Here is a 25,210-nt window from a genome sequence, read left to right on the forward strand (position 1 = left end):
ATCTAAGAACCATTCCTTTGTCTCCTCTGTGTGTTTCTAAGCGAATCTCCAGAAGATAATATATATCAAAGGTCTTGTTTTCCAAACCCAAGTACAGACTGGGATTCTTTCTATCAGGGGGAAACAGGCAAGACAGGTGGGTCCTAACTCTCCACCCTTCCACGGCCCCACCCCTATCACTCCAAATGCAATAATAAAATCAACACACTGATACAGGGGGTGGGGGAGGAAGACGGGTGTCATTTCATTTTCACAACTTTAAAAAACAGAAATCTTGAACTAGGAGGCAGAACACATCCTCTAGAATAAACAGGAGTCCTGGATGGTGAACAGAACCGCTTTGCCGAGCTCAAGGAACAGCAGGGCCAGGCTGCTCTGTGCGGGTGGCCCCCGCACCAGTGTTTTATCTTCCGGCAGGTGAACTTCACGCCTTGATCAAGGCCGAGGCCCTCTCAGCAGCCCTGAGACCATCACCTCCCCAGGAACTTAACTACTGTAGGTTGTGAGTTTTTTTCAGTCTGGGTACCACAAACCGCACTTAGCGACTACCCAACTGTATTATTTTCTTCCTATTTAATGTAACTTTTCTGGTTTTCTATATAAAAAACTTTGACTATCATAAAAAATTATCCTCCCTCCTAAATTAACATAGCTTTTATTTGTTTTTAGCAAATAAACGAACTAACAAGAACGAGGTGGTGCTTCTCACTAGCTTTTAAGTAAGCAGGTGTAAAACCTTTTCTTCCACAATCATGGTATAAAATGGCAAACTGTTCTGTGGAGGGTGGGGGGTGCTGGAGGCCTTTTCCTGAAAGCTGGACCAGGCGGTTTGCCCCCTGGACCAGGGCTCGACTGTGGCTGAAACCACTTGCCAGTCCTTCCTGCCCCCTTACTCCACGATCAGCTGTTCATTTGTGCAACGAATGACTACTACATGGGCACGAGAGACTCCGTGAAGCCTCGCCCTCCCTCAGGGACTGACAGTCTGGGGGAAACTAAACAGCTGAACTGGATGATTTCAGTAATCCCTTCATTCCACAGATAATTACTCCTGTTTTGAAAGAAATAATAACTGCGCCTTCACTATAGATGAGGGACTGAGGAACATTATTGAGCAAGGCAGGAAAGATGCGTGCCTGCAAGGGCTTATATTCAAGTGGAAGTTAAGCAAATAAACAAGGAGCTCCCGGGGCGTGGGGCGTGGCGAGCGCCACCCGAGGGCGGTGAGGAACCCAGGGGGGCGGGTGCTGAGGGAAGGGGCTGCCGTCTGGGGGAGGGAAGCCGACTTCTGAGGTAAGGCCCACCCTGGAGGCCCAGGCCGCGGAGCTTTTCCCTCTGCCCCCGCACCGAGCCCCCCGGGGCGCCTTCCCGCGGGCTCCCGCCCCCGGGGAGGGTCATGGTTGGGGGGCCGGTGGAGGCCGCCTGGCCCGCGGACTCCGGGCCGCCACAGTGGGGTCGAGGCGGGAGGCGGGAGGAATTTTCTCGAGGGGCGTCACGAGCACTGCCCGAGAACGCCGACGGCACATCCGCGCCGTGGGAGGACTGAGCAGGCCAACGGGCCTCGCGGCGCCAGGCGGGCACGGGCGGGCAGGGGGAGGAGGAGGAGGGCCGGAACCAACGGGACGCGGCCCAACTCTGCCCAGAGGTCAACGCTGCCGGCGACACCGCGAGGGGGCGGACCGGCGGCCGCGTGCCGCGCCTGCGCAGCGCAGCGCCCGCCCCCGCCGCCCCGGGCGCTGCCCCCGGAACTGCGCCGGCGCGCTGCGCCCGGCGCTAGGGGGCGGGGCTTCGCTGCGCCGCGCGCAGGGCTGGGGTAAAACCCGGGCCGGGATAGGGCGTGGGGCCGCGCGTCGGGACGTCCCTGGCGTCGGGCTCGACGGCGCCTGCGCGGCCGGCAGGGCGCGGGGGCGGGGCGGGGGCAAGTGTGGCTGCCTGGCCTGGTTGTCCCCTGGCGCCGCCCGGACGCCGCGCGGGCCGCCGGCACCATGAAGATCTGGACGTCGGAGCACGTCTTTGAGTGAGTCCGGGCGGTGGGGCCAGGAGGCGGGGTCGCGGGGCAGCTGCCGGCCGGAGGGCGGGCGCCCCGCAGGAAGCTTCCAGGCGTCGGCCTAGTCGGGGAGCCGGGCCTGAGCCCCACGGGGCCCTGGGGCGGGTCCCAAGGTCACCACCCCGGAGCCCCCGACGCTCTGCCCCCCACCCCGGGGCGGGCTCCCCGGGGAGAGCACCCGGGACCCCCCGGCCCCCTTGTCGCCCCGGAGCGAAAACAGGCGGGCGGCCCGGCCCGCGGGGACGTCACCAGGCACGAGGTCCTTGGGTCCTCGAGGTGGGAGAGGCCCCTGCGGGCACGGCCAGCCTGGCAAAGCCCTGCGGGACGTGGAGGCCCAGGACCGAGGCCCGGGCGCCGGCAGGTCTCCTGCCAGGGTTTGGGTGGGGCTTCGAAACTGGGATTGTGCGTTTCGGGCGAGCTCAGGTGACCGGGATGCCAAACCTTTCCTGCAGCTCCCTGATCTGAGAAGCAGAGTCCTGGGTTTGGAGTCCACGCTCCACCTCTGACCCCAGTGAGCTGTATGTGACCTTTGAGGCCACTCCACCTGACGGCTCTGTGTAATGGAGAAGCTTTTAGCAAAGAAAATAGGTCTTCGTTGAGTTAGATGGTGGCGGTTAAACTCCCTTCCGATCCCATCAGTTCATACGCCAAAGAACCACACATATAAGCAGCTTTATCGTTTTTGCCCAAATGAATCATCCCTTACCCCAGCATCCTTTCTCCCATTGATTTGAAATGAACATGTTACAGTTTGTATTTGCCTCTATTTCTGAGCTGTCTGCTCTTTTCTATCTTGCTTGCTGTTGCCACACTGTTTTAATTTTAGCATCTTTGTAGTGTGTTTTAGTTTAACCATTTTATTTTTTCTAGTAAAGTGTTTCCGAGGGCAATTTTAAAAGACACTGTAAACGTTTTACATGTTCAGTGACTCAGACACTTGAAGATTCCCCTTGAAGTAAAGTATAGAATGATGGACTCAGAGAAAGATTTCTTTTCTCCCTGATGTTTACAGTCTTTGGGTGGAAGAGCCTAAATTTGTAGTCTTTGTGATGTTCTTTGATTTGGTCACATTCTTCACTATTCCATTTCAGCCATTGGCGTCATGGATGGTTTCCTTATAATCCTCTTCTGGTTTTAAGTGCTGCAGAAGCAGTTAACATTGTGCCTCCTTAGAACTTCCCTAACACTTTCCTCCCTTGCTTGTTTCCGTAGCCCCCCTTCACTCGCTCTGCCTTTTCTTCATTGTTTTCTCCCCACCCTCACCCCCCATTTTTTTCATCTTCAGTGTGGGTGTTTGATGAAATTCCACTGTTGGCCTTCTTCTCTTGTATTTCATTAGTGGTTCTTAATCTTTCCTTTTTTGTCTTTTCATCGCAGACCTCTCTGAGAGTGAATGAGAGCTCTGGGACACTGCTCCCAGAAAGTAGGCATATTCAGATAAATGCTGCGCATGTGGTAGGAGAAGCAGACCTGATCGTGATTCTCCCCCAAGTGTCTGGACTTTTCCATCAAGGTCCCAGATGATACGTACACACTCATGGCGCCCAAACCTACCTCTTATACTTGTAACCTCTTGTACTTCAAATCTTTATTTTTGGGTCTCAGCTGAAATCTCTACACCTACCTCCCAAGGGCAGTCCTGAAATTGAAGGCACCCTCTCCCCTCACAAGTCTTACCATTTCCCTGTGTGTCCCTTCTTGAGGATTAGTCTCTAACAGCAACATCTGAGTCCTCATCCTATGTCCTGCTGTCTTTGGTTTTTCAACACTTTCATCGAAGGGGCCTAGCATAGGGGTATTATCCAGTTCAAGTCAGTCACAGAGTCCTTCAAGAGGTAGGAATACCTGTCGGGGCCAGACATGGTTCTGTGGATGGGTTCTCTGTGGGTAAGTCAGTAGGACATGGTTGCTGCCGGTGTTCCCACCTTGTTTTGTAGGTGAAGAAATTGGACAGGTCAGTGAGCCTCCGCCAGGCTCTCCAGCTGCCCCCACGGCGCCATCTTTGAGTGTCTTCCAGGGTGAGGCCTTTCACATGATGACATCAGTGAAGTTGAAAGTAGTTGCAGGCAGACTGTTCGTTGTAACGTGCAGACTGTCATTGTAATGTGCATCTTGTGCGATGCATGAGCGCTGCTTGTTTCACAAAGCAGCTCAGTCCACGTTTTCAACTTGGCTGGAGAGGAGGGAGGACTAAATCACACATCATGCATGACCACCCTGCAGCCGTGCAATTACTAATTTTTTAGAGGGGGCGGGGTAAGCGATAAGTGCGAGGAGTCAGCTAACCATGGTGTGTGACTGCAGGGAGACAGGGAAAGGGCGCATCCCATTTTCATTTTAGATAGTTGCCTTGGTAACAATCCGTGCTTGGCCTGCATCACTTCCGTTTGTGGGGGCCGTTTAGATAGGTGAAGCCACTCCACCTGGGTACCTGCACGATTGCTGCAAAAGGCTGGAGATTAAAACAGAATGAGGTTCATTTATCTAAAATAAGAGAAATTAAAACATTAAAAATAATGTCACCAGTCATCTGGGGCCTTCCTGTCTGCAAGGAGTGGTCAGACTCAGTTCTCTGAAAGGTTGCAGGAGATTGATGCCTACCTGCTTTGCTTTTAGGAACATAAAAGGTCATGCTGTGTGGTTTATCAGTGAGTGTATTTTGAAGTGCACACCCAGGTGCTGCTTTTCCTTCCAAAGGAGAAGCACAGAGTGCAGGATGCAGCGGCGGGAGGCCGGCCCCCTGCATGCACGCCCGCGGCTGTGGCGCCCTGCACTCTGTACCCGCCTCCTACTCGCATGGGCTGTAAAGCAGGTAGACATACTCACCCAAGCGCAGGCGCATTTTCCAGAAAATAAAGGTCCTGCGCCTTCCAGGCGCCCTTTACTGTCGCAGCCCTCCGGGACACCAGGCGGTCGGTATTAGGCGGGGTTCGCAAGCAGCGCGCTGGGGCGCCTGGACCACGCGTGCTCCTCCGAGGGATCTTTTTGAAACAGAAATCAGATCACTCCCTTGAGGGAGCAGTGGGTGGAGAGTGACTGGAGGGGCCACTGTTATTTATTACTTTAATAGAGAGAAAAATGCATTTTCAATATGACGGTCTGTAGATCAGTAGAGCTTTGGACCCTGTCAGTCACCCTTCAGAATCCGCAGCACGGCAAGTTGCTGCGCTCCTGCCGCTCTTCCGAGCTCCCGGCACGGGGGCTGGCAAAGGGAGAAATACAACAACATCGTTTTCGCTGCTCATGTCTGTAGAACATCATTTTTAGATAGATTTTTGAGTTTGTGGTTCCTAGAAATAGTTGGCACAGGGTGGACATGGGTGTCTGGCCTGCTCCGGCGCCCTGGGCTGGTCCTCGGGGATCGCGCCCCCAGGCCTGTGTGCTGGGAAGAGCCCTCTGGGTGTGTTCACCTGGAGATGGAGCCCCCAAAATACCTTCCATTCGGTGTTTCAAAAAATAATTTTCTGGGGCCTCCCCGGTGGCACAGGCGGTTGAGCGCCGCACAGTGAAGCTGTCCGCAGCCTCTGCAGCACGGGTTCGATCCTGGCCAGCCGCGAGAATCCCACATGGCGCCGCAGACCTCTCCAGTCTGCCTGCTGCTCCCCTCAGCAGTGTATTTCGTCAGTCTGCCTGCTCTGCTCCCCGCTCTGTCTCTGGTGAATCCTCTCACCCTCCTGCACATCTGGCCTGTACCCCAGTTCTTATATAAATAAGTAAATCTTTTTAAAAAATAATAATTTTCCGTGGGTAGGGTAGTTAAACTTCAGTTGCAGAGAACAATTTGCTGGGCTGTGGCAAGGGCTGCACTGGGGGCAGCGGCGTCAACTCCTGCTCTCTGCTCCCATCGGCAGCCACCCGTGGGAAACTGTCACTACAGCTGCGATGCAGAAGTACCCGAACCCAATGAACCCCAGTGTGGTCGGCGTGGACGTGCTGGACAGACATGTGGACTCCTTGGGGAAGCTGCACAGCCACAGGCTTCTCAGCACCGAGTGGGGACTGCCTTCCATTGTGAAGTCTGTGAGTGTCCGCCCCTGCGAGAGCTGGGCTGTGGGGAGACGTCTCCTGGGCCGCGTTTTCAGTCCAGACAGAGGTGGGGGTCGCTTCTGGATGCCCTGTTTGCACCCGTTCTGCTCACTACTTGAGTTGTGCGTGCGCCGTGAACGGGCAGCGACCTCACAGTCTTCGTGAGGGGCCCGAAGGAGGGCGTTCCTCTTTGCCACCTTGACGCCACGGCGGGATTTGAAAGTGAGGCCCGATGTGGAGCAGAGGCCGTGGTCAGCGGTGGCAGAGCTGAGTGAGGGCACGTCCTGGGACTTGCCAGGTCTGGTCCTCCCATCCTTGTAAACACTCCTGTCTGCTAACAAGGGAGCAGGCTGCCGCGAGCCAGAGGAACCCGCAAGAAACTGGTTTATCATGGGAGCGAGCTTGGGTATAAGTGGACCCAGTTTTCTGGGATCTCTTTCTAGAAGCTTATCAGTCCACTCAGAAAATTAAAGTATGCAGTTCCCCACAGGAAGGTGCAGGCGGCTTCCTTTTCTGAACCCCTTCCTGAGCTGGTGGGCACAGACATGAGCGAGGCCATGGATGGACTTGGGGATCGCTCACAGGAAGTGCCTCTGATGCAGGCAGTGTCTTCCTGGGGGAACCCTGTCTCTGGGAGGGAGGCGGGCACCCCGCTGCATCGGGCTCTCGAGTTCTCCTTCCTCCCAGGGTCGTGTTTGCCCGCGCCAGTGGGCGGGTGCTGGTGGCCTCCGGGAAGGGTTTTATGTCTGGCGGTGTCACCTCACCCATGGGTGTGAGTTCCTGGGGCTTCAGACAGGCCTCCCCTTCCACCTTTGTCTGATGCCTCGTGCTTTTGATGAAACAGATTTTTGGTGCAAGGTGTTAATGCATTTTTACCTTCAAGTAAAATGTTGATACACTCGTTGTGATACACTTGTTAAGAAGTCCTGCCTCCTCTGAGTACTAATTCTGAATGTTTTGTTTAGCTTATTGGTGCGGCAAGAACCAAAACGTATGTGCAAGAACATTCTGTAGTTGATCCCATAGAGAAAACAATGGAACTGAAATCCACTAATGTAAGTTTAGGCTCCCTCTCATTTTTTTTTAAGATTCATTTATTTATGCATGCATGCAAGAACTGGGGTGCAGGCCAGAGGGAAGGGACTGAGAGGATTCACCAGAGACAGAGTGGGGAGCAGAACAGGCAGACTGACTGAAATCCACTGCTGAGGGGAGCAGCGGGTGAGACAGGAGAGGTCTGCTGCACCATGTGGGGTAGCTCCCTGGCCAGAGAGTGGCTGCTGATAGCTTGAGAGCACTGAGACTCAATCCCTTGTGCCACCCTCTTTATTTTAATCTTAAGCCATTTGACTTAATTGTTATAGTTGCTGTGCAGAAGCCCACATGTTCTCAGGGGGTTCAGGGAGTTGGCATCCCCTCTTCGGGGTCTTAACCTGCCGGCACCAAGTCCCCGACTGCCGGGGCTGCTGCTACTTTCTAGGGGCACGCCCAGGAAGGCAAATTGGGGTCATTGCATATTGTGATTATTATTGTAGCTTTGTCAAATTTACTTTTTAATAAAAAATAGGCAATGAATAGCGAAGTTTACATCCTGTCTACACAATCATGTCAAAGTGGTTTATTTACTGCTTTTTGTTGTTTTGTGTGTGTAGCTGATAAGGTTTTGGTTTATGAATTCTGGAAATTTTTTAATCTTGGTTTCCAAAATGATTTGACTTTTTCTCATACACAGATTTCATTTACAAATATGGTTTCAGTAGACGAGAGACTGATATACAAGCCACATCCTCAAGACCCGGAAAAGTGAGTAAAAAAACTTTTAAAATTATTTCTCTTTTGGAGCATTATAATTTTTTGATCAATTATTTCTCTTTAAGTGACTGTTGGGTCATTGTAAAGCTGTGTGGGTTTTGTTCCAGAACTGTCCTGACTCAGGAAGCCATCATCACTGTGAAGGGGGTCAGTCTCAGCAGCTACCTCGAAGGCCTCATGGCGAGCACGATATCTTCCAATGCGAGTAAAGTAAGGCGGCCGCGCCCCATGGCCTTCGTTCTAGGGGGTTCTGAAAGCGCTTACTGCTGAAGGTGTTGCCCTTATAAGCTGGCTCCACCACGCTGTCTGGGTTCACATCCAGACTGCCTCTTTCCAGCCTTTCAGCCCTGGGCAGTTAAGTTAACCTTTCTGTGCCCCTCCTCCCCCAGTGAGTGCAGATTCATGGCCCATTGTACAGGGCTGGGCGTGGGAGGGAATGAGAGAGCTCAAGATGGAATGGCTGGGGGCCCCACCGAGGTTGAATACAAGGTGGTCAACAGTGTATCATTGTTTGGAGTAGCAAATCCAGTCTTCTCATTGTGGTCTCCCCCAGCCCCCAGATCCCCTTTAATATTTTTTCCCTAATGCCCCATCCCTATGAAACTATCATTTACCACCACAGATAAATGGCTGTGCTTTGCACATTAAAAAAAGAAGAGGGTTATTTCCACACACACAAAACTAATTTTTCCCCCGTTAAGAATGCATGATTTAAAACTAGGTAAGTTTAGGGAAACAGAGGCTTAATGCAGTGTTTTATGACACGTTTAATATAATAATTCAGTAGTCAAAATTGATTCGTAGGTGCTTTTTTTGTTCCACGCAGAAAGCTAGGCCAGACCAGGGACACAGCAGGGTGCAGAACAGGCATGGTACCTGCCCTCTGGAACTAAGAGGAAGGCCATGTTAATTACATGAGTCTGAGGAACAGTGCAGAGAAGTTAGTGTTTTCTGAGGGTCGGTAAGAGATTTCTCTGCTGTGTGCTCAGTGAGGGACAGAGGGCATTCAGGGCAGGGGCCGAATGCCCTGAAGCAGAGCAAGCATGAGATGCTCCTCCCTTCCCTTGAGGAATGCCTAGAGCACCCAGAGGGGTGCTGAGGGTCAGCCCTTGTACCGGATTTTGGTTGGTTTGAAATAAGGACTTTAAAAAGGCATTTGACCTTTTTTCATCTCTAAAAAGGGGGAACACTAGTCATGAAATAAGTAAGAGATTACTGTCATTTAATGGTAGATTCATCTTCAAGCCAGTTGCTCAAGGCAGTTGATAGTTGGTAAATGACATTAAAGGAGAAAAGGGAATCAGCTGTCCCTGTTGTTAGACTCCTGTTCCTTCCCGAGGGTCCCTGGTTTCAGATGTGACTGGGTAACATTCCCTGTGCTGACTCTCTAAGGGCCGAGAGGCGATGGAGTGGGTGATACACAAGCTGAACGCGGAGCTTGAGGAGCTGACGGCCTCTGCAAGAGGAAGCATCAGGACCCCTATGGCTGCTGCGGCCTTTGTGGAGAAATGAGTCTGCGCATCGCCCCGCACCGGGTCCTCCAAGCTGGCAGTGTATTTATTTGTTATTTTTAAAAAGACGACGATATTTTGGATAGAATGTTTTTCTAATAAGCTGAAGAAAGGCTGTGTGACTTTTGATCAAAACAAAGAGGTGCTGGGCTTCTAGTTAAAAGGGATCATCCAAAATGAGTATTATTTGAAATGACCCTCTAATTTTGAGGATTCCAGTGTTTATGTGGAAATCAGCCGCTTTGGAAACTTTGGAAGTTGGCACTGGCATATGAAATCTCCTTTAGGCAGAATGTAAAGGTTTTTCACACAGTGGTACTCTCCCTGGCTTTGTGCCAGCCCCACCCAAGTGCAGCCCCTTGCCTGCCACCCTGGCCCTGTGGGGACAGCTGAGAGCTTGCTTGAGCAGGCTTGAGCGGACTTGCGCTCAAGGGAGAAATTGCCTAGTTTTGAAGGACCTTAAATTGTATAAAATAATTCGCTCTTCTGTAAACCACCATTAAAAACCACAGTGTTTTCATTTGGTACTTAAATTACATTTGAATTACATTTTTGGAGTGAAAATTATCACTAAAGTAATATATGACTCCAACAAAAACAGGGTTTTATTGTGTAAAAGAGTACTGGATTGATTTGCCAAAGTTCTGTGACTTAGTACAGCTATTAGCTTCCTTGGAAGTGCACTTGATGGTTTCACATGCTGTACTGTAGGCTGGTTATGTTAACTGAAAAAAATAGTCTTTACGGGAATTTTGCAGCGCTCTAAACTTAAACAGAAGAACAGCTGTTCACATCTTTCAGCTTTTCACATTTGCCTAACTTATAAATTGCCATGTGTCAAAATCATGGTTCTGTAATTGCTAAAGCATGATATGTCAGGTTATTTGAATATAATTACTTTTTGAAGTAATTGTGACCACAAAACATCATTTTTCCATGAAGAGCTGTACATCATTTAAAATTACTCAGACGTCTTGATCTGAAGCATAAATCCCAGGTACTTAACGTTTTTAATAATACGGTGGGTGCCGCTGCAGGGGCTGGGGGCGGAGGGAAGACAGGAGAAGAAAGGGCTGACCCGAGCCCACCGCCGAGCGGAGCGAGCGCCCGCGGGCCGCGTGCGGGCCTGGCCTGCCCGGGCCTGGGCCGGGCGCGCGCTCGGAGGGCTGGGGGCGCGCAGCCCCCGCCACTCGGCGTCCGTGGCGTCCGGGCTCGCAGTCGGGCGCGCGGAGTACTTCGTTGAGACGTCACAGCTCGTGCCTTTATTTCACTTGTTGCTTAACGGGGTGACGCGGGTCGGTTCCGACCAGCCGCTGCGGGCGGGTCGGGAACTGGGCTTTTCTACTTGAATATTGTTCAGCTGGAGACTTCCTAGGACACTTGTAAAGGCAAATTAAATTAAATAAGGTTGATGGTTATTTTTCGTAACCGCAGTGGGCTCCACAACTGACGTCAGGCTCCCCTAAGCGACGCCCCGCGCGGGCGGGGGGGGGTCGGGGGGGGACCCGCTGCTGTCGGGGCGCCGGGCTGGCGAGGAAACCCTTTGCACACACACGTCTGGCCCCGGGGGTTCTCCCGCGCCTGAGGCGGTCGGCCCTGCTCCGGGGCGGCCTCGCCCGCGCGTCCTGGCGGCGCCGTCGAGGCCGGAGCGGGGCCGTCGGGGCGGGGGCGGGGCCGGCGGGGCGGGGCGGGGCCGGCGGGGCGGGGCGGGGCGGGCGCGCGCTCCCGGCGCTACGGCGGCCGGCGGGGCCGGGGCGGGCGGGGCGGGCAGGCGCGGCCCCGCCCCTTCCGCTTCCCCGGCCTGACCTTCCTGCCGCGGCTCGCGGTCCGACATTGACGCGTCCTCGCGGCTCGCGGCTCGCGGCTCGGCAGCATGGTGGCCTACTGGCGGCAGGCGGGGCTCAGGTGGGCGGCCGGGGCGGGCGCCGCGCGCGGGAGCGGGGCGGGGGGCGGACGGCGGGGCGCGGGGAGGGCGGCAAGATGGCGGCGGCCGCCGACCCCCGACCCGGGCAGGGGCGCCCCCGGCGGGGCCGGGGCCGGGCGGGCCGAGCGCCGTGGGGGGGGGGGGCGAGGGGACGGAGCCGGCGGGGGCTGCGGGGGGGCGGGGGGCGCCCCTGGGCCCGCGGGGGCGGCCCGGGCGCTGTGTCGCCGAGCGGCGACGGCCTCCGGCGCGTGTCCGCGAGCTGCGGAGCCCGGGAGAGCGCGCGCCCGGGGGGCCGGGGGCCCGGCGCGTGCGACAGTGCGGGAGGGGCTGGAGGGGGCCGGACGGGGCGCTCGCTCGAGCGGTGAACCGGCCAGCAGGGTCTGTGGCTGCTTTGTCTTAAATGAATGTCAAAGAGAAGCAGCGGTACGGAGAGGAGGCCCCGAGGCCGCCCCGTCTGACGCCCGTGACGGCGTGGGGCGGGGGCCACACGGCCTGCACGGGGCCACCTCAGCATCCCTCCCCGACAGCTCTCCTCCCTCCTGCCGTTGTGTCGATTCCTTTTGAGACCCAGCTCTCGCTCGTGCCTTCCCACACCCAAAGTAAGCGTGTAAGAGGACAGGCACGCGATCCTAAAGCCAGTCTGGGTGGGTCAGGGGAAAAAGCAACTCTTCTCTCTCCTTTCCTTCCAGCTACATCCGATACTCCCAGATCTGCGCAAAAGCAGTGAGAGATGCTCTCAAGTCAGAGTTCAAAACCAGCGCCGAGAAGACTTCCGGCAGCAGTGTGAAAATTGTGAAAGTGAAAAAGGAGTGATGTGTAAGTGGATGATTTATTTGCGAGAAGAGTTGCACCCTACATGTTGAGGGCACTGCTAAAAGATCAAAGTACTTTTTAGCTGGACTTGTGCATTTGGGGGCCAGACACTCCACTCAGAAGCAGTGGTGTGATCATTTGAAGCATACAGGTGTGGGAGTCCTGCGGCATAATGAAGAGTGATGTCCCTTCGGGCCCTGATAAGGAGAAGTCGTTGGCACATTGATTTTCGGTTCATGTAGCGAGGCTTAGGTGGAGAGCCGTCTTATTTTAATTAAACCTGTTTCATTTGTCTGCACAAAATCAAATAATTTGGAGGATCAGCTCCCCACTTTTGTAATTGCTGTTGGAGTTACATAGCAGTTCAGGAACATGAAAAATTAGTTCTCTGAGTTTGTATTTCCCCCCTGTCTGCTACTATTCCCACAGATCCCTCCTTCCTTAGCATAAGGCCTGCAGGTACAGGCGAGGGCCCCGCTATTTTATCAAGCAGTGAAATCTGCAGGACTCTACAGTGGACCCTGCTGTTGCTAAGTTTATTATATTTTCAGTGTTTGGTTCATTTTACTTCTCTAAAGATACTGGTATGTAAAGTTATGTTTTATGCAATAAAAAACAGTTTTGTACAAGTTGATAAGTTCAGACTTTTGTGCTCCAAAGTACTAAAGTGATTTGGTCTCCAAGCCGCTCTTGACATTGTTATTTCAAAGATAAGCAAAGCAAATTACCAGGGAGCTGTTTTTCAGATTTAATTTTTTTGTTTTGCTGTAACAGCTTCAGACAAGCAGCGGCAAGGAAACGTGATAAATATTAATCCTTCGGCTGCTTGTGGTTATGAGCAATTTTACTTATTGGAACTGTCTCCCTTAAGCACTTTTCATTTTCATTTTGAATTAGTAAATATTTTATTACAAGTCTGGAGATGTGGTGTTTTGAATGTCGCCCTTTTTTTCTAGGGGCTCTCTGTCTAATCTCATAATTCTGAGTAATGAGACCCATTTTTATGTTGGGTGGTTTTGTTTTAACAATGAGCTAACTGAGAAAATCACGTAGTCCCGCTCAGCAGCACGGTAGAGCCAAACTCAGCGCTCACTCCCTTGACCTTGTGTCCTTGGGGTCAGGAAGCCCGGTCAGGCTCCAGGAAACACAGCCGCTCTCCACCCCTGCTGCAGGGGCCACAGCTCCCACGGCATCAGCCCTGGGCGGGTTTAGTATCTTTCAGGGGTAAAATGGTCTGACTGCTAGGCTGGTGTTTGGTTGTGTGATTAGCATCAGTGCCCATAACGCCTTCGCCACGCATGTGAACCCCCACTTCCAGCCAGGAGCTGAGGCCCAGCACCGCTGTGGCATCGAGGTCCCCTTTGCGTTACACGCGTTGCCCTAAGGAAGGTGTTTCCCTTATTCATGCTGAAGCTTTGAGAAAACCTAAAAGGTCCCAACTGTGGCATTTCTCTTTTCCTCCTAGACCCTGACTAAAGCTTACGATGCTCCATTTTCGAGGTGAAGATGTGTGGGCGCACGTTATGGCAGATTGGAAACCATCTCAAGTCAAAAAAAAAGAAAATACCTGTCTTGCTGGTAGATTGACAATGTCAATAAATTGAATTCTGCTTCCCTCTTGCTGGTGGTTTTGTTTGTCGCTGGCTGGGGCCGTGGGAACAGCCCCCTGTGCAGTCTAGAGCCAAAAGGGCGCGCACAACACCATGAAACCTGGTTCTCTCTTCCATGACACTAACGGAGCGGACTCGTCGCCTTGTCTCGGGGTGGCGGGAGGCACATCTGGGACAGGGCTGGGTGGCCATAGCTCGTCCTCCCCTGCCTGCAGCGTGGCTGCCCAGCCTGTGGCCAACCCAAAGGACTCGCAGGAGCTGAGTGCGTGGTGGCGGCACATGGCACACCTACGGGTGCACTTGATACCCCTAGCAAGCAGTCACGTTGGTGTCTAAAAACGCTTTGACACACCTGGTTTCACAGGTAAATCGTCCTGCTGGCGGCTCTCTAGGCAGTGAGCGAAAGCAGGGCCACGACTTGCTTCGAGGGGACAGGCCGGCCGAGCTGAAGTCAAAGTCTGAGGTTCCCCTCTGGGCTCGCCGCCTGGGAGAGGGAGGTGTCATTCATTCATTCAAATATTTGAGGGGAAGGAATTGTTGCGGGTGTTTTGTCTTATCTTTGACATTTGCGAACACTTGACCAAGCCAAATACCACCGCGAAGCTGACTGCTTATTTTAACTAGTTTTGGAGAATGAAGAAATAAATTTGAAGTAAAATTCTGAAGGGCCATTGAGCTTCCACCCGTGACCACCCTGGCCTGGCACTCCGGCTGAGAAGCATTTATCAGGGCCCCTCAGCCACGCCACCCAGGAGCCCGGGGAAGTATCTTTGTTCTCAGCTCCCACACAGGCCCAGCCCCAGACGCTTGACCTGAGGGGCTTGTTTCGTTCCGGGCGCTGGACAGTAGGCGCCGGGCACTGAGCCTCCAGACCATCCCCCTGCTTCAAAGTCGGAGCACCCCAGTTGATTGCTTTGGTCCCCAAGATGCAGTACTAGGAAGCATCTTCAGGGATAATTGAATCACAGGCTGTCAGGCCTTTTTCATACCAGACAAGTAAAGTAACTGACAGGCCCAGGGCTGAATGAATTCCAGCCAGGCCATTAGGGAGAAGTCATTTATTAGGGAGGCAGATGGGATAATTAGAGGTGAGACTCAGGGACTGGGCTTGCGATGGGGATAGGATTAGAGTGACTGAATAGAAGACAAAAATGTGTCTGCCCAGCAGAGATTCTTACTGTGATTTAAAAAATAAAAATACCATGGGCGGCTACTGTGATGAAATAAAGTTGCTGCATCCGGCCCTGCCAAGGGCCTGGTGGGACCACTGCGTCCAAGCCGCCAGGGACCAGCTCAGACCGCGGTGTGGGTGTTGCACTGAGCGCTCGGATGACCTCCGAGGGCCGGTCTCTCCACCCGCGTGGTGCTGTGTGTGTGAAGTGGAGGGACCTGCCGGGCTCTAAATTTCTGATCCATTCTGGGGCTCAGAGACCCCTGTCGCCGTAGCAACCACGGGCCAGAGGAGCAACGAGCAGGTCCAACCCGAGGGCCCGGGTAGCAACAGGCACCCAGCCTCTTGTTTCCATCTGGCTCTACCCTCCTCAAGAGCAGGGCGGTGAGACGCATTTTGAAGTATTTTTAACAGCTCAAATGAATCAGTCTGGGTGGTAAGGCGCCGAAGGAGAAGGATTTATTTAGTCTGAAATAAAACAATTTAGCCATTCAAAATTGAATCTCTTTATCATTTAACTCTTACTATTGAGCAAACAAAAACCTTTACGGGAATATAGATGAGCACAAGTTTTATTGTTTTGTTTTTTCAAACTTAGATCTATGTCCTTCCTTGTATCTCTTTAAATTGCCTTTTTAGATGTGAGAACGTGCTGGAGGAAGAGGTGTGTAAATTCTTACAGAGACATCACAGGCCGTAAGTCTGAGACTGCAAGCCCCCGAGGAAGCCGGGCGCGTCGAGCTAAGAAGGTGCGCTTTCTCGGGAGCTCTGCTTTGTTTTCGGGGCTTCTTGCGTCACAAAAAGTGTCTCAAACTTTTTTTTAATTTGGGGAAGAGAAGGCTGGTCACGGCGCCCACGCCTCCCCTCGGTCTGCGGCTCCGCGGTTTCCTCGCGGTGCTCCCGGGAGAGCAGGAGCTTCCCAGAGGGAGCCGCCATGGCCTCCACCCGCGCCCCTGCTGTCACGGATGACCAGGGCAGCCGGAGCCATCCCGGCCTGCGGTGAGGACGGTGCTTGTCCCATGCCGGCTACCCCCGGAGCAGAGAGGAGCTCAGTGGTAACGAGGCCATGACGCCCTCGCGGCCCTGGCGGGGAGGCCGGGCCTGTGTCAGAAGTAGGTAAACTGTCATTAAGAAGTTAGGGATGACTCGGTCCCACTCATGTGTCTGGCCCTGTTGTAATGTGCGCAGATTAAGATCGTGGCGTGGGTAAAGCTGTGTCATCAGGCAAGCATTATGGCAACTTCTGCAAATTAATTTGCACTGCGAAAGTCCCCTAATGAGACCCCTTATGTCCCCCGTAGCAGAGAAGGACACTGCGCCGCGGCTGCGTCATTCCTGCACTTGACGGCCGCCAGCCGCCCTTTCTGAGCCAGCGGAGAGGCTGAGGCGCATTTTCAAAGGTAATTACTGACCGAAAGTGAAAAGGGCATTTCAAGTCGCCTTTAAAGGAAAACCGAAGATGAGTATTAATGACTTTTCCAGAACCTCACACTAATGAGAAGCATGTCTGCCCACTAAGACAACGTAGAGCACCGTGGGGTTAGCTGTGTGTGAGCTCACGGGCAGCTCCTCGGGGAGAGGACCAGGGGCTTGGCGGCCTTCCATCCTGCTTGTCATGTGCTGGTTTGGGGGCTTTTGGGCCGCGTAGTTTTGTGGAGAGGACCCTGTCCCTTCCCAGTGAGCGTGTAGACAGCCCACACGCGCCCCCCCCGGGGATGTCGACTCAAGCCCCCACGGGTACCTCCCGCCGGCAGCCCCCCGCCTTCCTTCCGGGGCGCAGGTTCAGGTGGGACGCTGCGGCGGGATTGACGAGAGGGGACCTGAAGATGAGCCTGAGCAGCCCCAGGACGCAGGAGAGGATCCCAGGGCACCTCTCGGTGCCGCGGAGGAGCTCACAGATGCAGGCCCGCCTTGCCTGGCCCGGGGCTGTGCAGACAAAATAGTGCATTTTCCGCCAAGGGAGTGCTCTGCGGTGGGCGCGTGCTGGCCACACGGGTGACGGGAGTGCACTGAGATCGAGCTCTGGAGGTCAGCGGGTGTGGGCAGGCCCCAGCCCTGTCTTCTCCTCGCCCCACCCCAGTGGCTGTCAGCTCCTCCTGAGTGGGCGAGGGAGGGCTGCAGGGAAGCGTCCTCCCAGGAGGAACGGTCGTGACCCCGCCCCACAGCTGGCGCGCCCGGCTTCCCTCAGGGTGCCAGCTGCTGGTCGCCCGACTCCATCTCCACCTCCCCGGCGACCTCATCGTCCTCCACAACCGCCCTGGCATCTTGAAACTGCTGGTACTCGGACACCAGGTCATGGATGTCACCTTCGGCCTCGGCAAACTCGCTTATGTCCATGCCCTCGCCGGTGTACCAGTGCACGAAGGCCCTCCTGCGGAACATGGCCGAGAAGTGCTCGCCCACCCTGGTGAAGAGCTCCTGGATGGCCGTGTTGTTGCCGATGAAGGTGGCGGCCATGTTCAGGCCCCGCGGCGGGATGTCACAGACGGCCACTTTGACGTTGTTGGGGATCCACTCCACGAAGCAGCTGCTGTTCCTGGTCTGCACGCCGAGCAGCTGCTCGTCCACCTCCTTGGTGGACATCCGGCCCCGGAAGATGCAGGCCACGGTCAGGTAGCGGCCGCGCCGGGGGTCGCAGGCCGCCATGGTGTTGCGGGCGTCGAACATCTGCTGGGTGAGCTCGGCCACCGAGAGGGCGCGGTACTGCTGGCTGCCCTGGGCGGTGAGTGGGGCGAAGCCGGGCATGAAGAAGTGCAGGCGCGGGAAGGGCACCATGTTCACGGCCAGCTTGCGCAGGTCGGCGTTCAGCTGGCCCGGGAAGCGCAGGGAGGTGGTGATGCCGCTCATGGTCAAGGACACCAGGTGGTTGAGGTCGCCGTAGGTGGGCGTGGTCAGCTTCAGCGTGCGGAAGCAGATGTCGTAGAGGGCCTCGTTGTCGATGCAGAAGCAGGCGTCGGCGTGCTCCACCAGCTGGTGCAGCGACAGCACGGCGTTGTAGGGCTCCACCACCGTGTCCGACACCTTGGGCGACGGCATGACGCTGAACGAGTTCAGGATGCGGTCGGGGTACTCCTCCCGGATCTTGCTCATGAGCAGGGTGCCCATGCCGGAGCCGGTGCCCCCGCCCAGCGAGTGCACGGCCTGGAAGCCCTGCAGGCAGTCGCAGCCCTCGCTCTCGCGCCGCACCACGTCCAGCACGCCCTCCACCAGCTCGGCGCCCTCCGTGTAGTGGCCCTTGGCCCAGTTGTTGCCGGCGCCCGAGTTACCTGTGGCGGAAGGGGCTCAGCGAGACCCTGCTCGGAGCGTGGGTTGTGGGGGAGGTCGGGGGCAGAGAAGGGGCCACCGAGAGGCCTCCCCCACCCTTCCTGGTGGAACCTTCCCCAAATGCCTACCGTGCACAAAGCTGTCCGGTTGGAAGAGGGCACCCAGCTTGCTGGACCGGATGCTGTCCATGGTCCCTGGCTCCAGGTCCACCAGGACGGCCCGGGGCACATACTTCTTACCTGCGTGGGAAGAGCGGAAGTCAGCAAGCTGTTGTTTTTCTAGAAGTGAATGTTTCATCAGAACAGGCCTAAAGAAAAGGCGCGCAAGGAGGCGGCTCGGTGGAGACAGGAAATCATATCCCTGACCCTGACGCCACCCCACCCGCCAGTCCGTCCCCCAGAGGCCGTCCCCGCGTCCTCTCCATGGCAGGTCGCCAGCGGCCGGGCTCGTGTTGCTGTCGGAAATGACCCTGGTTTTCACTGACACGCAAAACAGCGTCAGTGCTTAAGGGCCGGTGGTAAGACCCCCGTGACCTCTCCGCTGGGGTCACGGCGCCACCCAGGGCTTAGGGGCCACCCCCCGGGGGTTGCTGCCCCCGGCTGCACCCCCACCCTACCGTGGGCCTCATTGTAGTACACGCTGATCCGCTCCAGCTGCAAGGGGCTGTCCCCGCCGTAGCTCCCCGTCGAGTCGATCCCGTGCTCCTCGCCTATCACCTCCCAGAACTGAAAGCAGAAGGCGGGCGCGTCACGAGGCTCCCCAGAAACGGCAGCCAGGGGGTCGAAGGGGCAGCCGCTCAGCGCTGTCCCAGGCGTCGCTCGTGGGACTTTGCAGAACCCCACCCTGTGCCTGGATTCGCTCCCGCCTGCACCAGGCAGGACCGAGCCCACCCAAAGTCCGCGGACACAACACACCAAATGTGAAATTGGTTTTGCTCCTGTGATACTCGGCCCGTGGCAGCCGGCAAAGCTATCATTTTCGAATTTCACGTCAGACCATGTCGCTCTACTTCCCCTTCCAGTGCTGCGGGCCAGCGCGGGAGAGACCCCGCGAAGGGGAACTAGACGGAATTCCTATCACAACAACATCTCATGTCACTCTGGGGCCTGTTCTCATGCGGGTTTCTAAAATAACGAGGCATCTGTAGGATTTGAAACAATGGGCATTTTTGATGATCAGTGCTCAGCACCACCCCCAGCTCGCCCTGGTGACTGAAACACGCTACACTTCCAATCACACATGCGGGCTTATTAATACGGATGTGTTCCAAGCTCTTAACATGCGAGCAGTTCCTGGGATGGCCCCTTTTCATTGCCATGGAGAAGTGCATATAAAATGCAATGAAAATATATTCATTTATGTTAAAATCCCCAAGGGTGCTTTCCCAAGTATTCCTGGTAAATGATGGGTCTGCCTTGGCCCTGGTCTTACTAGCAAGACACTATTTCATAGTAAATTACCAGCAATGTTCAGGAGGTGGAAGAATAAATAAATTTAAATTCCATGACACCACAAATTAAATGTGTCTTAAAGTTCTTACGGCCTCAAATAATATGTCACGGCTGGGGCGCTGTGCCCCATGACAGGCTTCTGCATGAGCCCCGGGTCCCTATCTGCGCCCGCCTGCCTTCGCCGGCCTCTCTCCCGACTATCTCCCCACTTCAGGGCAGCAGGGCCTCGTGCCCCAACTTCTCTGGCTTAGTCACAGACCTCTTATCACCGCGGCGCGGGGCTGGCAGCTTTCAAGCAGGAATAGTGCCTGCCCCAAGTCTCTAGTTTTTTCGTGACCACATTATTCCGAAGAGTCAAGAAGAGGAAGTGACCGGAGCATCGCTGATGAGCGCAGAGGGGTCAGCAGATGTGGGGGAGCCACCACAGCCTGCCGAGGCACAGCCCAGCCCCCGCCCCCAGCCACTGCACGGTGTTCTGCTGCATCTCTGCTCGCCCCGCCACGACCCTGACCCTCCGTGCAGGACACACAGGCAGGGCGGGGAGCACAGGGGAGAGGCATGTGGAGAGTGGACAGCCCTGGACTGTACCCCTGAAGATAGTTCCAGTGCTAAAGTCTATGGTCTGTGTATTTTAGCACAACTTAGAAAAATGTAAAGACCTGAGTTTTAGGGCGATTTCTACTAGCAAAAGCATGTCAAGATAGCCGCCAACCGCGGGGTGTCAAGTCTGCCCGGAGGGCGGCCCCCCGCCCCAGCGTCAGCCCGAACGGCCGCTGCCATGTCCAGAAGCTCAAGACAGGGGATGTGCCCGTGTCCGTTTCAGAGGGTGCGATTCGGTCACTCAGCTCCATCCACATGAACTTTATTCCAGGGCTACCCCTTTCCTGTCCTGTTGCCCACTAGACAGAACAGTAGTTGACGTTTTTCTGACTTTATAAAATAAGCGCGGGGGGGGGGGGTGCGGGGCAGCGTAGTGACACAGGGTGAAGTGTCCCCACAAACTTTGGGAGGTTTTTAGACACAACTGTCCTCAGCCATGAGGAGCCTGTTGCTGTGCTAGGGGAGCGAAACGGGCTGCCCCGAGCCGGACAGTAGCTGTCCCCTGTGCTCCTCAGGTCACCCTTTAGGCCTTTTCTGCCCCCTGTGACTCTTTAACCAAAGGCTTTGCTCGATAAGGCGGCGTCAGCAAGTGCATGGGGCAGGTTCCTTGCTGGCCTACTGCCTTCGGGAATGTTCTTGGTTGGCCGCCCCTGCAAAGGCCGGCAGTGGTGACCCCCTCCTTACCCCTTACCTTGGCTCCGATCTGGTTGCCGCACTGGCCGATCTGAATGTGCACAATTTCCCGCATCCTTGCCTGCGCCGGTGCCGCGAGCCTGCCTGGGGAGAGCCGCCGCCACCACCGAAGCCCGAAACAGCTCTGCGCGCTGACCAAACAGTCCGCTGACCCAGCCCCGGGCAGGGTGTCCGGGGTGTGTCCGGGGCCTGGGCCGGCCGCTCCCTCCCTGCTTGTCATCCTGGGGCAGGGGAGGGGCTTCTCCCCACATAGATATCACCCAGCCATTTCCTCCAGGCCCAGGCAGGCCCTCCCCCAGCGGCCTGCCCCGCGGGCCTGTGGAGCACTCCCAGAGCGGCCGGCTGGCCAACGGCCTCTAGGTCCCGGCGACCACCCCCAAAGGGCTTGCCCTGTCCCAGCCGACTGGACGACCAGAAGCCCATTTGTCCAGGCCCGTCACTGGACAGGCAAGGCCACACCTTCCCTGAGCGCAGCACGCGGCCCCCGGCACGCAGCCGCCTCCCCCGGACACCGCCGGGCTTCCCCAGGGCTATCCGAGAGACCCTGCACCCCGAGGGGACACTGGGGGAGAAAGGGGGTGCACCGTCCTCACTTGTATGTTGTACCCTTTCATGTTAATGGGCACAAAGTGTTTATTACCGTTTCCTTTTGGAGCTTGGCCAAGGCTGTAAAGGCCGCAGGTGATTCTCAGGCGCTTGGGGAACTCCTGAATGATCGACAGAGCAAAATCTAAGTCCCGGGGCTGACCACGCGCCCCCAGACCCTCCCGGCCCTTCCCCAGGCGACCAGGGAGGCCGCGCCTTCACACCGCCCTGCTCAGGCCGGCGCCGTCTCTCTCCACAGGTGGCTCCGCTGCTGTCCGGCGGGTGCCGTGCCGGGGTTAGCCCCGCTGCACCCCGCGCCCTTCCTGGCCGCCCACTGGGCCCATCGCACTGACCCCCTAAGCAGACCCTGCTCAGGGCACCCAGCCTGGCCAGAGCCCAGCCAGCCGCGGAGTCCCCAGGCCCCGGCCCGCCTCTCCCTGGCCGCCCACCCAGGGCAGCGCGTGGCGTGAGCCGGTAACGCCGCCGAGGTGGCCACGTCGGGTGAGATGGGCTTCGTGTTTGCTCCTGTGGTCATTTTACCCACTGCCTGGGCAAGAGGATGTGGACACCGATTTCCTCAGTCGAGGCAAAGTGGAGCCGCGGGAAGGAGGAGGGAAAGGCTGGTAGGAGCCAGGGCTCTGGCTGCCCTGAAGAGCGGGCAGTCTCCCTCCTGAGCCCCCAGGGTGCAGGCAGCCCCACCCAGCGAGCCCCTGCCTCTCGAGACCTCTTTCCAGCATTTGCTGGACACCCTAAGGCTGGCCCCCATTATTGACCAGCTGTCAACGGGCACCCACCAACTTGCTGGTACCCTTGGGAGCTGGGGTGCAGGGATGAGGGAGGCAGCCATGGGCAGCCCTGGAGCTCTCAGCACCTTCCATGGAACCAACTTATTAGGAAGAGGGGACCTCGGTGTCCCCTGGGGTGCATGTCCAAAGGCAGGACTGACCTGGACTCAGGCGAGAGTCCTCGGTCCCCCCTCCCCTGCCTCTCACCAGACTAGTGACATCAGTGGGGGCCGGGGGCCGCCCAGTCCAGTCCCACATTCACCACTGACCACGTTCGACACCAGGGTGGTCTGAGGTGTGCGGTCAGTGATCCAAGGACGTTACCCAAGTGGACTCTCTGGGGAAATGACCCCTAGTAGCCCCAAAGGTCAACCACAAAGTCGAAGGACACGGCCCATGTGCTGGAAGGGCAACCCAGACAAGGACAGAAAGGACTTTGTGTCCACACAGGACCCCTGCTGTCCCCCACTGTCCAGCAACCTCACAGCCCATGTGCTGATGAAGAGCCGAGTGACGGGCAGTCCCAGGCCAGGGGACGTGCCCCGAGGCCCGGGAGTGTCTGGGTGTGACCAGGCGGCTGGCTGAGCACCGTGGCCGTGTCACCTTTGCTGGATTTGCTCGTGCCCCAGTGTTTTCAGAAGAGTCTGTGAAGTCCAGGGTCGGGGGTCGCTGTGCCCGCCGTGGACAGTCCTAAGTCCCCGCCCAGCAAGGGAGGACACGCACCAGTAGCAGAATGTCAGCAACGGGCGAAACCGCTCCGAGTTCACGGCAAGCTCACGCCTCGTGCGCCGTTTCTCTGAGGCTGGAATTGTTCTGCTACTCAATTCCGAGCGATCACATGGTGCGCAGAGGCTTCCGGCCCAAACCGTCATCCCCCAGGTCAAGAGACACATGAGTCAGCTCAACTCGCGCGCAATGCAGAGGGGCCCCCCGGGGCTCGGCGCCCCCTCCTTCCGGGGCGCCATCCCCGTTCTGCTTCCTGCCACCCCCCCCCCCGAAGCCCTCCCCCCCCTCCCTGCTCTTCAGACTCCTGCAAATCTCCAGGCAACCTCACTGCCACCCTCCAGCCTCGAAGCTCGGTGACCTCCCCGGTCCCCCGCCGCCTGGCCCGGCCGCGCGGTTATCTGGACGCCGAGTCGCTAATGGCCCGTTCTCCGGCCTTATCTCCCCGCCAGCCGGAGCCGCTGCGGTCACGCCACCTTGAGTCCTCGAGTGCCCGTCCCTAGCACGGCCTCGGCGCGTGTTTGCCGAGTGCCCTCCAACAGCTGGCGCGCCCCGGCCCTGCTGAGAGCAGCGACTTCTCTGGAAGCTGATAACGCGGCGCTGCTCGCTGCTTACAGGGCCCTCACGCGGCGGGGCGCGCGGTGCCCGAGGGTCTTTCCTCGCAGCCCCTAAGAGGTGGTTCCCGGAAGCCCCGGCTGGTTGGTGGCGTGACTGGTTGGTGGTGGCGTGACTGCCCGTGTGATCCCGGGGGCTGGGTCGCGTGGGCCGCCCCAGGCCGGGGCCAGGGGGCGTTTGTATCTCCCCCAGTTCTTTCCTTGCAGGCCATGCGGGGGTCCCTCTGCCGCCTCCGCCCGCAGTGCGTTCCTCTTGGTCATCTCAGTTTGCTCGGTGGGGAAAGTCCAGGTTTCCAGATAAACACTTAAAAGGTTTTTCTATTAATGGGGCAGTTGGCAAAAGGGGGACGAGAGGAGCCCTGTTTGCTTTGATTCCCTGCCTTCCTGCCGTGTTTACTCAGTCTTGCCCGAGTGCTGAGCTTTAGCCGCTGCTCCGGGTGGGGCAGATGCCGGGCGGGCAGGCTGTGTGGGCCCCAGACCCGGGAGTGGGGCGCCTCCTCCCTGAATTTTCTCCCCAGGCCTGAGGTCCCGAGCCCCAGGTTTGTGGGAAGATTGAGCTCGTGGGGCACCCTGCGGCCTGCAGCATCTCTGCAAAGTGTGGGTCCACACCAGGCACGAGCACCTACTGTGTGTTGGTGACAGGCCTGGGCTTGGGGCCTGCCACATCAGAGCAAACAGCACTGCAGGTCCCAACAGCAGTCGGCCTTCCTCTGCCCCTGGTCCTGGCCGACGCAGGCGCCCGGAGGCCGAGCAGTGCTCTGGCACAGCGCCGTAAAAGCATCGACCAGGGTGCAGCGCGCCTCCCTCAGGCCAGCCCAGTGGCCTCCCCCAGGACAGGTCAGCGGTGCCCCTGGAGAGGCGGCTTAACCAAGGCGTGCTCTCCGGCCGGCACCGGTGACCCCAACCCTAAACCACAGCACCCGTGATGAGAGACAGACGTGGGCGCCGGCCTGCGGCAGAGGCAGGTGGACTGTGCTGTGGAAGCCCAGAGCTCAGTGAGCCTGTCCGGGGGGCACGGGGCGTCTGGGGCATGCATGGAGGGCCCGGGGTGATAAGGAGTCCAGGCGGGCCCCTCTCCGCAGTGCGCTGTCCACGAGGAGAGGTCAGGAGAGCAAGCCTTTTCCTGGATGACATCGTGGGTCTATTATGGGAACAGAACTAAGACGATAAGTAAACCCAGCATCACCCAGAAACCCCAAATCAGCTGCTTCCACACTTCCCCCTGGAGCCCTCCCGGCGGTCGGTGGGACCCGCTGCCCCTGCCTTTGGCACGCGGAGTTTCACTGGGAGGAAAGCAGAGCCCTCAGAGAGCCCCTGATTTCACCCGCCCTCCCGTCCCCCTCCCGAGGGCGCCGAGGTTCCTTGACTAACTCGGGGAAGAGCGTGGAATTACAGTGTTTGCCCGTGATTCAGAAGCAGAAATTTTTCCAAATGTCTTAGCAAGAAAATGACATCTGAGGGGCCTGACGCGTGACTCAGCGGCGTGGGCAGACCGCCGGGGGAGCCGCGCTTACTTTCCTCCACTCGACGTCCACATGCGTCGCTCACTGCAAGAGAAAGTTCTGGGAGGATGAATAAGTA

At 56.8% G+C, this 25,210-nt stretch overlaps 3 protein-coding genes across 4 annotated transcripts; 2 read left to right on the top strand and 1 right to left on the bottom strand.

Annotated features, from left to right (window-relative positions):
- Positions 1-1,818: 1,818 nt before the first annotated feature.
- PRELID3B (PRELI domain containing 3B) lies at positions 1,819-9,397 on the top strand (the record flags this gene model as incomplete). Of its 2 annotated transcripts, XM_084246674.1 has the most annotated exons (6): positions 1,819-2,017; positions 5,899-6,067; positions 7,039-7,128; positions 7,806-7,876; positions 7,993-8,095; positions 9,278-9,397. In XM_084246674.1, exons 1-6 carry the CDS (start codon positions 1,986-1,988, stop codon positions 9,395-9,397), a joined length of 585 nt encoding a protein of 194 aa, XP_084102800.1. In that variant the 5' UTR covers positions 1,819-1,985. The 2 variants fall into 2 exon arrangements, with proteins under 2 accessions (XP_084102800.1, XP_084102799.1); XM_084246673.1 differs by lacking the exon at positions 7,039-7,128 and having other exon boundaries at positions 1,876-2,017.
- Positions 9,398-11,174: 1,777 nt separating this feature from the next.
- On the top strand, positions 11,175-13,750 carry ATP5F1E (ATP synthase F1 subunit epsilon). The gene is made up of 3 exons (XM_084247120.1): positions 11,175-11,301; positions 12,010-12,136; positions 13,599-13,750. Exons 1-2 carry the CDS (start codon positions 11,270-11,272, stop codon positions 12,131-12,133), a joined length of 156 nt encoding a protein of 51 aa, XP_084103246.1. The 5' UTR covers positions 11,175-11,269; the 3' UTR covers positions 12,134-12,136; positions 13,599-13,750.
- Positions 13,751-17,098: 3,348 nt separating this feature from the next.
- Positions 17,099-20,977, bottom strand: TUBB1 (tubulin beta 1 class VI; the record flags this gene model as incomplete). The annotated part of the gene is made up of 4 exons (XM_084246602.1): positions 17,099-18,180; positions 18,307-18,417; positions 18,795-18,903; positions 20,921-20,977. The coding sequence occupies 4 exons, from the start codon at positions 20,975-20,977 to the stop codon at positions 17,099-17,101; spliced, it is 1,359 nt and encodes a 452-aa protein (XP_084102728.1).
- Between the last annotated feature and the right edge of the window lie 4,233 nt (positions 20,978-25,210).

Source organism: Talpa europaea (assembly GCF_964194135.1).
Source record: "Talpa europaea genome assembly, chromosome: 11".
Taxonomy (NCBI): Eukaryota; Metazoa; Chordata; class Mammalia; order Eulipotyphla; family Talpidae; genus Talpa; species Talpa europaea.